Source organism: Chroicocephalus ridibundus, chromosome 7 (genome assembly GCF_963924245.1).
Source record: "Chroicocephalus ridibundus chromosome 7, bChrRid1.1, whole genome shotgun sequence".
Lineage (NCBI taxonomy): Eukaryota > Metazoa > Chordata > Aves > Charadriiformes > Laridae > Chroicocephalus > Chroicocephalus ridibundus.
In genome coordinates this window covers 23033280-23046540 of record NC_086290.1, presented here as the reverse complement: position 1 = coordinate 23046540, position 13261 = coordinate 23033280, and the positions used below count along the sequence as shown (strand labels likewise).

The 13261-nt window shown below is 40.3% G+C and overlaps 1 protein-coding gene across 8 annotated transcripts in view; it reads right to left on the bottom strand.

Annotated features, from left to right (window-relative positions):
- The window catches only part of DIP2A (disco interacting protein 2 homolog A), a 130677-nt gene that overhangs the window by 49072 nt on the left and 68344 nt on the right, over positions 1 to 13261 (bottom strand). For 6 of the 8 annotated variants that reach the window (XR_010072097.1, XR_010072099.1, XR_010072098.1 and 3 more), the window contains exons 5-8: positions 9299 to 9541; positions 4326 to 4454; positions 3430 to 3549; positions 1270 to 1467 (exon numbers count right to left, since the gene is read on the bottom strand). Coding sequence is in view for 5 of the 8 variants with exons in the window: in XM_063342379.1 (XP_063198449.1) it covers positions 1270 to 1467; positions 3430 to 3549; positions 4326 to 4454; positions 9299 to 9541 (690 nt within the window). In the remaining 3 variants the exon portion in view is untranslated. Of the gene's footprint in view, positions 1 to 1269; positions 1468 to 3395; positions 3550 to 4325; positions 4455 to 9298; positions 9542 to 13261 lie in introns of those variants that run through there. The other 2 variants (XM_063342381.1, XM_063342383.1) reach the window with 2 other exon arrangements.

The window sequence follows — 13261 nt, the reverse complement described above, 5'->3', positions numbered from 1 at the left end:
GGGAAAAGCAAACATTACTGTTGTGAAAGCAATCCCACCACACAAACCTACTGAGTTCTCCCAGTGTTTCAGTGCATGTGCACGCACATGCACACACACGCGCACACACACACAGGTGGTCTGGCTGATAGAATCGAACTGCATTTCCAAAAGGCGCTTAACAAGACTTAAGCACTGCTTAAGGGAAGTAAGCACTTCCCCACTTACTGCAGGAGGGCTGGACTAGATGACCTTTAAAGGTCCCTTCCAACCCAACACATTCTACGATTCTAAGGCTCCGTCCTAAGGGCTCTTCAAGAAAGCAAACTGCTTGGGATAAAAAGACAAATCCTAAACTGGACAAAAAATTAACTGAAATTTTAGAAACAAAGGGTAGGAATAAATGCCACAACATCTGTCTCTGTGCTGCCTCTGTCTCTCCAGTTCAGTGCTCAGGGTGACCTACACAGATCTCAATAATTCAGAACAAAAAATTATTCCAAGCTATTAAATACAAAGACAACAATCTAACTACTTCTTTGACACAATATAAAAATCAATTTTTAATTTGTACGTCAGTGCAGTTGGCAGAGAGTCCAAGTACAATTTAGAGCTTGGCTTCTTTTTAGTTTGTCTTTTCCTTTATTTTTTTTTTAAAGTAAAATTAAACACGCTATTCTAAACAATTCGCAAAGCTCCACTGCAAAGTAATGAAACTAATGCAGCTGCTCAGTTACATTTCCTGTAAGCATACTCCATCTGTAAGTATCCAAACAAGAAAGTGTAACATTCTAACGCACTATACAATGAAATGCTGCAGATAGCTGTCCTGAGGGACATGATTATCTTCCAAAAAAATGCAATTACTACAATACTTGTAGTTCATCGATACAGGCAAGTTTCACTTCCCAAAATAACATCCTTAATATGCTCCTGAAGTACAAGTCTTCTCTATAAGGATATGCAAGAACATGCTAAAATTTAATATCTACTCTAGGAATCTGAACCGTGCATTGTTAGTCATCTGTTTCTTCCTCCTATTTTAGAGCAGGCTATTTCTAATGTTCTTTTTAGAAAAAAAAAAACACTATTGTTTGAAATTTACAAATAGCCACTTGTAAAGAAACAATACCATATACATTTTCCCTTCATTAACTTTAAAATGTTTTTCATATAAAATTAATTCATAATTGGTATTTGAATAGCAATCTCAAAGTATCTATCATGAGTTTAGTCCCTCTTAAGTAAAGCAAATTGTTCATTCCACAAAGAATGCCTAATTCTTCCTACCATAGGTAAGCGTATAAATAGCTTTCCCAGTTGTATCCAATGCCGTCAGACAAGGAGCTTTCGGCTGGGTAGTTCCCCAGCGCTGCAGGGCAGCCAGCAGAGAAGGTGGCCAGTTGGTTACCACGCCTAAGGGTTCGCCTTTAAGTACATTCATTTGATTTCCTTCAGGCTTTGGTTGATTTGGGTCAGGCTGTTGCACTAAAACCAGAGCACAGTAAAATGTCAAATGTCAATCCTTACAAAAGGTTCAAGTTGCACTTAATAGACTATTCTATGAACTGTTCTCACTTTCCTCTTCCTCACAGATATCATTATCTTCTCCCCTGCTTTATGATGATGCTATGCTAATCATCTGTTGGCTTCACAAAAAAAATAATTACCATCGCTTTGTAATTCCGCTTCCACATTATTCAAAGGACCTGGCCACAGGAACAGAATTTGAATCCCTAGTTCATTCTTTTTCTCTACTTTGGAAAGATTATATCTTCTGCTGTTTGTTCTGCACATCTATTTATATGAAAGCCTACAGCAAGTCAAGAAGTGTTTTCAGAGAGAATGGCTTCAGTGACAATTGGACATTTATTTTCGCTGCACCAAATTCTCAAAAGGTGGGGAAGAATGACACTATGCTTCTATAACAATACATATTAAAAAAACAGCCAGATGAAACGCTCCTGGTATGGATTATCAACAATTAAAACTGTACTGCTCACAGAATATTTCGTTTGATTTCTAAATCATTTCTCTCAACCGTGGAACACTGCAGGGTTTGTACACCATTTTCTCTCTGAGTAGCCTGCTGTTAAAATCCTGCTCCAAGCTGCTCAAAAAGCTGAAGTATCTTGACCTTACTTAGCAAAACAAAGTCATAGTTGGATTTAGCTAACAATCTATGTAATAGCCAAAATTAAAAGTTCAAAGCGATGCTCTCTGCAATGACATACATGCACCTCAAAGAAAGTCTGCTTGAAAAATCTTCAGCGATAGACTAGAACCGCAATCACGTTATATCCTAAAGTATCAAACAAACAGTACAGAGAATCTAGTAGCAACTGCTCAAAAATGTCACAGAGAACAAAATTTTCATTTAATCTTTAAGGCTAAGAGAACAAAACAAAAATCATTCTCCAAAATTAGCTGATGCAGCTGGTTTTAAAGGAAGCTACATATTGCTAAGCAACTTCTACATTTGTTAAAGATGCTTTTCTTTCCACCTCGACACGTGCATACAGAGAAGAAAACAGTGGTTTTCAGCTGAGCAATACTTGCAAAGCATGTACAAGCACTATCCTTTTATGTAATGCACAGTCATGACATATTACACAGTGCACTCAATATATTTAATTCCTCTGAACCTCTAAAATAGTGAAAGTGTCTGGATTTCAAGCATGCAAACAATATTATCATAATAAATTCCAGTTACTAGCAAGTAACTTTTTTCCTCAAACTGTATTTGAGCACTGACCAGCTACAAAGCACCTTTTCAGAGCAGGATGTGGGGGTGCGTGTAGACAAGAGCTTGAATGTGAGCGGCCAGAGAGGGCATGGAACCTCCATGTTTGGAGATGCTCAGCACAGGACCGTACACAGGACCGTACACAGCCCTGAGCAGCCTGATCTAGTTAGACCTGCTTTGACCAGGAGGCTGGTCAGAAGCTTCCAGAGGTCCACTACACCATCAGTTACATTTAGGCTATGCCCTGGCTTACTCCAAAGAGTACCCTCTACAAATTCGCTGATTACCACAGGGTAGGAGTTTAGAATCTGAGGTAAAAAGTGATGGTGGGACCATCACCAAACATGACAATTTCTGGATGCACCAATGAAGTTTTAACAAAGACGTGAACTGAATTTCTCCAAGGATCTGTAAATCACTGTCTTTAGTAATCACTAACTCATCACACTAGTCCAAATTGGGCTGAATCAGGAAAGTTTCCACAGTGAAGGAGGAGGGCAGAGAACAAGTACACTGAGCAGAAGAGTTGAATTGAAGATTATGTTTCACTTGTGATAGCATATGACCTTTCTCTCTCCAATGAAACAACTCCACCATGATTTGTTTCCTATCGGGACGAGAAAAAGAGAACGCTTGCTAAGACGTATCAGTTCTTTCATGAACCACTTACACAGGGCGAAAAATGTATTTGAAAGAAAATTAACCTTCTAGCAGTTCTTCAAAATCATCAACAAAAAACTCTTTCAAAGGTGGGCGCTTTGGTCGTTTCAAGGTATTTAGAAGCTGCTGGATTTTAGAGGACACTCTGCTATTCACTGGCACACCTGCCAAACAGAAAAAAATTATTACTTACCACATATTAATAAACATACACTAAAACATATGCTGCCACATTGCTGACAACATCACTCTAAGACTGGCACAGCTTTCAGCTGGAAGAATCATTCAAGATGAGCAACTTGTTTGGAAAAAAAAACAGCTTTAATCAGTTTAACAGTTTCAACCATAGATTTATTTGTTTTAAAACAATGCTGTTCCCCAGGTACTTGGCATATACCTTCTCCCACTTCCAATTTAGCTTTCAAACTGCTGACTCCATGAGATTCCAATACAAACCTGAAGAATGTTCTTTTCTTCAAGAGTCTATGTATTTGCTACATCTTAACATTTATGCAGTTCTGAAAGTCTGAGAATGCTTGGAAAAAAATAAGTGAATCTTCCAATATTTTACAGGGCTAGCAAAAAATAAAACCATGTCAAATACTGATTTTCATTTGTTTATGTGATATATTTAAATTAAACATAAATGTGTTTATTTATATTTATTGAAATTTAAACCTCTCAGGCAATATAAAATTAAAATGTGAGGCTAAAGGGCTTACATTGCTTTTTACTATAGAAATATACAGAAATGGGGACATGGCTCCCACCAGCAGAACAGTTTCCTTTCCTGTGTCAGACTGACAGATACACCACACTATGTAAAGCTCTGGAGGGGGCAGGCACCCAGCACACGATGGGTATTCAAGCTCTGTTATGGATTCGCTTATTCAGAAAAAGGGACATAGACTGAAAGGTAGGAGATTTGTAATACAATCACCATCTGCAGTTTCCAAAATGCTGCTGTTGTAGCCTCTGGGAACTCCTCGTACTGATGCTACCTGTGGATGTTCATAATGTAAATGTTCCACCAGGCCAGTGGTTACATCTGGAGGTGCAGAGTGGTTATCTGTAGAAATGGAAGACAGACATAGAAGCTCATCAGTCATCTTAAGAATTAATATATCCAAAATTGCTTCTTACAGCATTCTTGCTATTTTCTCATGTGTTTTTAATGAAAATCTGATTTCTCTAATCAAACTGTAGCCAAAACCTTCTAGATACAGGGGGAATCCTGAAAGAGCCGCTTTGTCTCTCCAGGGTGAAGAGGAGCTATTCCAACTTCCAAAGGGATCCAAACAAACTCTGATAAATAAAGAGAGCAATGGGTCAGTCCATCACTTCAAGGTGGCAGCAAGGAGTAAACAGCACAAGTGTACAAAGAAAGCCTGTCTCACGTCTCTCAAAGAAATACAGGCACCCAAAGTCTCGCTACAAAACTGGAATGACTAGTCTACATCCCATAGGAAGAGAAAGGGACAAAAGCATAAGGTTTAAAAGAAGGGAACTTTTGCCCTAGGATAACACGAAGCACTTATCTACATTCCGCAAGCTATAAGAGGAAGACTTTTGCTGAGAAACAAGATAGCGCACTTAGGTCTGAACACATCTTGAGGATGAACACAGAGAAATATGAGAATTCCTCAGAGGAAAGTAACTGCTGACTTAAAAAACTGTCACCTGCAGTCTGTAAGACCAGTCATGGTTTTCCTTTAACAGCTTTTCTTACCACCTGTTTTTAACAGTCTCACAATGATACTGTAGGTAACAGCTTCCTGCTTATGTTGTGGTACAGACACAGTATACTCTTCCCTGAGGCATCTATGAATGAAAACAACTGTCATGCCTGTAACACTCAAAAAAATCTGTGTTGTAGATGTCAACATTATACACGCACACTGCTCACAACAGAAAAATTTAGCACAGGGTTTCCTGAGGCATGAGGTGGTCATTTGTGGCCAGACATGACACGCTGTTTCATTTCAATGGTGTGCACTACAAGCAATACTTATTTTTTTATAATGTGTATTTCCATAGGGAAAGCAAGGTATTTCTCAACTCCTCACACACTCACAGGGGCTTGAGAACCATCTTGTAACAACCTTGAGCCAAATGCCTGCTTTTCTTGGAACTGCACCATGTTTCCGTGCTGCCGAACAATGCTTAGGGAATACTGACTTTCCAAAATTGTGACCCAGATTGTAGAATGGTTTTGAATGAAATTACAGGTTAGGAAAAGGCAGTATCCGGATGAAGTGTTCAAACAAGACAAAACAAGAACTGGAGGCCTGAAATGTTCAGAATCCTAATGAGCAAAAATAGGAGTGCAACAGAAAGGAGCTTCAGAACGCACTGCTGCACTGCGCTGGAGGAACTGCTCGGGGTCATGCAGCTCTGCAGTGATACCCCTTTGAATGACCTCAACATGCCACAAATCCTGCTGAAAGCATAGGGAAGTCCAGGCAGTGCTGTGAAACACCCATTTTGAGGAAGCTCGAAGTGCTCATAGCTGTGTTCACAGATTTCCAGAGCAGACATACAAGCCACCAGTACAGCTCTAAGCAGTTTTAGACGGATCATCAGAAGAAAAAATTAAATGCATTCCCATAATTTCCAGTGGTCATCACTGCAATGCCAATTTCTGTATTGCATGTCTTGCTGGGCACTAAGCAGAGACCACAAATTCCTTTCATGTGGGTAAGGTACAAGAATGACAAAATATCACTTAATATGTCTGGCAAGTGCCCGAGTTTAGAACCAGTAACAATTAAAGGTGACAACTATGTGTAAAATTGATCCATATAACCCCTTCGCAGGGTGTATAGAAAGCCCATGTATTCAGAGTAAATTGAAATGCTTTCACTGTGTTCTGTATACTTTTTGAGTTGCTTTTACTTGTTTTTTTTTTTTCCTTTGCTTTACCAAATTGCCAAAACACAGACTTCATGCAGCACACAAACTAATCACAGAAAAGGACACAGCCAAATGTACCTGGTTCCCATACTGCAGTATTAGCCCACAAGTCCATACTTCTCAACGTACAGACCCTGCAGTGACTATCAGTGTCTAAAGCTTCCACTCCTTGAAAACACCAGCAAGGACTACAATTAGGAATGTATCCGCAGTGTGGCTTCAGGCCCCAAAATGGCATTCCTATAGATGAAGTTGTCAACACTAGACATTAAGGTGACACAAAATGTACACTTGAAGAGATACACACATAGGTACAAATCTAACAATCCAGAGACAGGACAAGAGAGACTGACACGCACTGTGAGACTTGGTGCACACATGGGTAAGAAGCTGTGCATGAAGTACAGACACTGAAACGCTGAACAGATGCAGGTTTTACCATGCATATTCCTGTGGGGACAAAGCAATCCCCCACACACATGCATGAGGCAGACATTTGAAATATAAAAGCTCTGCAATTAGATGTTCAGAAAATAACAAAAGGAAGAAGTTCTTTGGGAACATTTACCGGAGAGCTGTGTACTTGGGAACAGCTCAAAGAAATCACAGAAAAATGAGAAGGTTCAGAAAAGAAGCAAAAAACCTAATAACAATTATTCCTAACTGAAAACAAGCACAAAAAATAGCTATATATGGGGGACATTTGAAAGAAGTTTATTAAATTGTATTGGAACTATTTAAAAAAAAAAAATGCACCAACCCATCCAGAACACAAAGTAGGATCCACAAGCCACTACTTCATTCTTACATTTCCTCTTCAAAACTGTTTCTAACACACTTCACTCTTACAGCTCCTGTGAAACTGCTTACAGAGCTGCAGCAATTCATAACACCTACACTTATAGCCCTGCTTCCCCTTAAGAAAAGGAATTGTACTTGTGAGTCTTTCAATAAGTAGTGGGTCAAATAACATGATAATCCATTTTTCCAGTTACTCTAACAAGAACTAAGTTGAGAAATATTCCACAGTTGAGATTGTGATCTTGAAAAAAAACTCAGACACAATGCTAATCTTATTTATTTTAAAGAAACCACTAGCTTCCCACTACTTTGTAAGACACAAATCAAAACCCAACACGTCAGCATGCAGGAGCTTTCTAAGGCAACAGCACTAAGCAGGCTTGGGGAAAAACATTTTGCCTTGTAAAAACTTAGATATCAGAATTCCCCTCCATACTCGGCTTCCACAATAAAGAGATTGCCATACAAAGCACAGGAGGGAGCAAAAACAAGTAGGAAAAGCACAGATAACGCTTCCCAGACTCTGAAATCTAAAGAGCCTGCCAGAACACAAAGCAAGTTACTACCTCTTTCCATCTCAGCTCCACTTGTAGAAGAATGCCTGCACTGTGAAAACTGGGATGTCGATACTGTCATAAGGAGTCAATCCGTGTTTCTGTCAGCACCTAAGCCACACAGAAGATCCGGAGGATCCTCTTTCAGAGTGTCTCTAGCTTGTTCATACTCCTTTCTCTGTTTCATAACGTGCTTTAGGAATATGAAGAAGTAAAACTTCCGGTCACAAACTACAGGCACTCTTGCATTCTGAAGACCATAGCTACTATAAACTAAGGTGGATGCCCCACACTTAGTATAAGACAGAAGGAACTCAGAGGGTAAACCAGCAAAGAGCGCAGAATCAACCCTCTCATGAATAGCTGCCTCACACTTAAGTAAACTGTTTGTATCATCTAAACAGAGAAGTCTAAAGAATACATGACTGGGCTTTCAACAAAATTTGAAGGTAACACCTAGACCAGCTAAATGAACATGTCCTTGCAAAGTATATTAGTGCCTTAAATTATCATGTTAATGGACATCTCTAAGTATACAGAAGCCTTAAATCTAAAGCATTTCAATGTGTTTTCCTCATCTGACCTAATCTGTTCTCCATAATGAAATAGAAAAAACTGTCTGTATAGTGTATGTAGGCATATAGTCACAGATAAACAAAAGGTCAGGTAAACAGCGCACTGAAACTGCCAAAAGCTGACATGTCCGGGAACAATATACATGATGCCTATAGCATATTACTAGAAGCCCAAGAACTTCATGCTGTAGCCCATAGGTGAAATACGAACATTGATTCAATTTTTCTAAACTACTTTGGGGGAAAAAAATATTTGAAATACAAAGTTATTTTTTTTTCCTCTAGGTCCTTTCCCTTCGTTTAGCATTAGTGCAGACCTGTTGCACACACATAAATCCACTATCAATCTTCACTGCAGCATACAAAAAAATTGTAAAAATTATTTCCATGATGGAAGAGATAGCCTTTCTCCCCACCTACTAAATCTTTCAAAAGCACAATACTAGTGCTCTGCATTTTAGGACAAAAAAAAGTAACCTGAAGTTCTGGACCTCCAGCGTTACAGAGACTGAGACAAAGCTCACATTTACATTTTGGGCTACCAGTACTACTACATTTTCACTCTAGTTGCACAATAAAAGACTATTCATGACTTAAATTTTAATTAAAAGGGAAAAAAAAGTCACATTTGAGCTTGAAATCTAGCTTTGTCAGTATGTCTGATTTCATAACTTTCCAAAAGATTCTGGATGTTTTTCTAGTCTTTTGGGTGTTTACCAATTGAGTCATCTTTGAAATCCCTAACCTGATATTATCCAGGGTAAATACATGCAGATGGGAAAGCATGCACCAAAAATATGATCCCTTTGAAATTCTGCTTTAGAATCCAGTAAAACTGAACCTTAGTTTCTTGATAAATCAAGCATTTTACCAAGAAGAATGCATATTCAGATCTCATGAGCAACTGGTTTGGTTGCAATTAAATACATATATATCATACATACCTGGTCTGCGGATTGTGCATTTTAAGGCTATTTATGGATATTTTCTGGTGAAGACTTTTGTGTTTAGCCCTGCTTTGGAATTTTTAATTTGATTTTATTCCAACCACACAGGTTCTTTTTACTGACCTAGCTGGGTGTGTGCCATGAGATCTGCAAGCACAGTAGCAGCAGCGGTGGCAGTAGTATTGGAAGCAGCAGCAGGGTTCCCTCCTGGATGAGATGAGGTGGAGGATGCAGAGGATGAGGTGGAGGAGCCCTGAATAACCCGGTTAAGCCAGGGCTCTACGTTGGAATGGCTCTGGAACGGAGTGGAGGTGATCCGCCCTTGCCGACGTAACGAGCCCTCATCTTCTGATGCTGACGATGTGTCTGTGATTAAAATAACGATGACAGGCATGTAATGTGGAAATGACCAACAGACGGGAACATGAAGCTTTTCTATGTTCTTCTCATGTGCTACACTTGCTATTAAGCAAATGGTATAGTCAAATGCACAAATTCTGCTCATTGCCATTTTTCAGGTTAATGCAACAAATTCTACACATTATAGCTAGAACACACTTGAAGCAAAGTTTCATTTACCTCCTGTATTTGGAGTGACGTAAGACTCAAAAAAGGCTCCTACCTAAGGGACCTACTAGTACCTTCACTTACCATTCTCAGTGAGCATACCATACCCATTCCACTGAATGAATATTTCTGTTCTGAACAAGTAAACTGGATCTCATCCTACCTGAATAAATTCCATCACGTTTGTTGTTGGGTATTTTCTTCTTCACTTTTCTGTTCTTTTGACAAATTTTTTGAGAACTTATTACTAAAAAAAGCTCTAAAAAAGTGCTATAAAGTTCAATGAAAGAGTAATTTCATTAATTTAAGAATAACTTAAAGGAATTTAAAAGTATGCATTTTAACCACATAAACTGCTATCAATGAGCACTACACAGAAATGCTTAGTAAAGCATCTTTTCATTCTAGATGTATATTTGTTGCTGTTAGAAGTCTGGTAAAGGGCTCCTATTTTAATTAACATTCAGTTATTTACAACTTTCCAGAAGTTTCCCTTTGCCACGTAATCTTTCCACATTTATTATTCACTCAATAACAAATAAAAAGGTCTTTTTAAATATCATGAAAATACATCCCTGTTGATTTTAAGTGAAAACCAGAAACTTTCGTTACAGAAAAAAAATCTTGCCCTCATAAAGAGACTGCTACATTTTAAGAACTTGATCCTTTATACGCCCTGCCTGCTTTCCCCGGGGTAATTAAAGGAAAGCTCCTAAAACGATGCAGTGTCCACATACTGATCAAGTTCACATCGAGTCAGTTTGTGAAGAGTGGTTTTAAGTCACGCATAATGGTCGGACCAACTAAGAATTCAGCAGGAGCTGAAAAACAGCTTCTGAAAAAGACAGGGTGTCCGTTGCTATACTCCAGAGTCCCTTCCACACATGGAAATCCTGGGTGATAGTGAGGTGGGTTATATCAGAAATTCTGCAACCTTAATTTTGGCTTTTTTTTTTTTATCCTCTGCACACATAACTGTTCAGCTATATACAATTCCCTACAAATTTTGTTGAAGCCACGTTAACAATCTTTTCCTCATATTTAGCAACAAATTTCAGTTACCAGGTGTTTAATTTTCTGCTTTTCAAGAATATGTGTGGTTCCAAGAGCTTCAGAATAACTGATCTTAAGCAGTCTAAAAACACAAAAATAGAATCATTTCATAAAAAGCCTATTTAACTTGCTGGCACTTTCAAAGTTAGATCTCTCTAACAGATCTCTTGACCATCCCTAGTCAAACATGGCAATTTTGAATGAAAATACACAAGCAATTGATCTTTGAGAAGATACAGCTGTGGTGGATCGCCATTCCTGGGTCTGTGTCTTGTATGATATTTCTTGCTTACTGCCATGGTTGTCGTTTTTGGCTGCTGACTCCATCTGCTCCTGGAGAGGATCCAAACCTGCCCCTTAGGGCTTGCAACCTTCCCTTTCTTTTAGGCAGAAAGCAAAAATAAACAATTCCAGGAATACAGAACAAGATAGGAGGTATCGCCCCACTCCCCCCCCCCATCCCAGATACTCGGCCCCCTCCCCCTCTCTCCCCCCACCACTAATTTCCCCCCCCACCCACCCCCATACAAGTTTAATGAGGTCTCTCAAAAATGTCTATGCTTTCAGATGCCTTACACAAGCTGAGGGGGGGAAAAATACACTTTAAATGTAAAATACTAACTGTGTATAAAAATGAAGGATCAGTAGTAAAAGCACTCTAACATCGAAACGTAATTACAACAGAACAGTGGCAAGGTAACATCAGTAACTAGCTCTGCGGCAGCTGCAAGAGTTAATTAGTGGTTCTGTGTGTGCTGTAAGAAGAATGCTATGTACTTGGCTTGCAGCTCTTCCTGGCTGGGAGCTGACCCAAGATAGCCACAGAAACCACCACCCTTTGGACCAAATTTGCATTAAGACTACAGCTCACGTTCTGATCGTGTGAAATCCGTATGGGAAGGATGAGAGACTTGATGGGGCAAAACCAAAAGTCCATTAAAATTTTTAGAAGGATGACCGATGAAAGCAGTTCCATTACTGCCAGTCAGGAGCTGGTTCTGAACGTCACATTGTGACTAGGGTCTGATGCTTCCTGCCTGGTGACTGATGGTAACTGTAACAAAATTTCAGTTTTTAAGAAAGCCTAGTTTTAATTGCATTAACTTCTGCTAATAGAGAAGTTTTGAGATTTTAAGCAGTGGTTTAGTGACTTAAGACAACAAAACTAGATGCTTCAGCACTACTCGAGTTCTTTGCAATTTCAGATCTTTCTTGCCGAGCCAACTTTGCAAATAAAGGCAGGCCCATAAAAAGACAATTATTTTTGTGAAATGATAGAGCTGAAGCAAGTCCTCAGAATATTTCTGAATGGCCTGATCTCCCATGACACAGAACCCATCTAGTGGCGCGTTTTCTTACAAAGATAGAGGTATCTCATAACAAGTCACATAGAAACGACATGACAGATCCCAGAGACACTTAATACTTCTTTCAGAATATATTAGTTAGGGTGCTTCTGTATCCTGCTAAAGCCCAATGCGAATATACTTGTCTTCTCTGCTAACCACTTGTGCAGGCATGTTAGAAGATGACACTCTCCAGCAGCACAAACACACAAAACCACTCACACAAACACGGGCAGATCCCCGTGGCCTCATCCCGTTCCCTTCTTTGGCTGAGCAGGATGGAGGTCATATGCACAGGCAAGTCCAGTGCGGATCCCTCCAGCAGCTGGGCTCAGACACGGGGTCCACCGAGGAGCTGCCCCTGGATGCCAGTCTCCCCGGTTGCTGGCACCTGGACATGCGACCCTGAGGTTGCCGTCCTGCCCCATTTGCTTGTGTAGACTGACTGACTCCGCCACTCCATGCACGCAGAATACAGAGTCCCTCACCCAGGAGAGGCGTTAGGAATGGAGTATAACGGGAGGAGAGGACAGACTGCAGGGTCAGCTGCAGGGCATGGCCAGACAAGTGTACCATTTATACATGACCAGCCCTTTTTAGCCCCTTACGCTGCTATTTTCCCCACATTTGTTCCTCCCCAAATCACCTAAATCTACCCCTTTCCGCATCTGTGGCTCCTCACCTAAACACCCCATAACAAGCCTCATGCAGTCCCCAAATACTTTTGGCCTGCATCCCATCATGAGTCCCATACCCTCCACGGCATGTCCCCTCAGTTCAGAAGGTGCTCTGGAGTGGACGGGTTTTGCGCCTGGACAGTAGGGCTGAGGGTCTGCTGGGCCAGCCCCAGGAGGGGCCTAGTCAGGGTGACTCTTCTCCCGAGTCCTTAACTTGAGCTCGCACCTGCTGTTGCTCCCCGGGCTCCCCTGGGCTTGCGGAGGTGAGTTTGTGATTGATAGGCTGACGGCTCCTGGGACATGCCTGGGAGTAGCTGGGGCAGGGTATTATTTGGGATCCCCCACCTGCCACTTTCTGTGTTCCTGTGAAGGTGTGCTGGAAAACTTTTATCACGTAACCTAAGAGTTTACCCACAGCATCTCATTACAGAGTCTCTCAACCA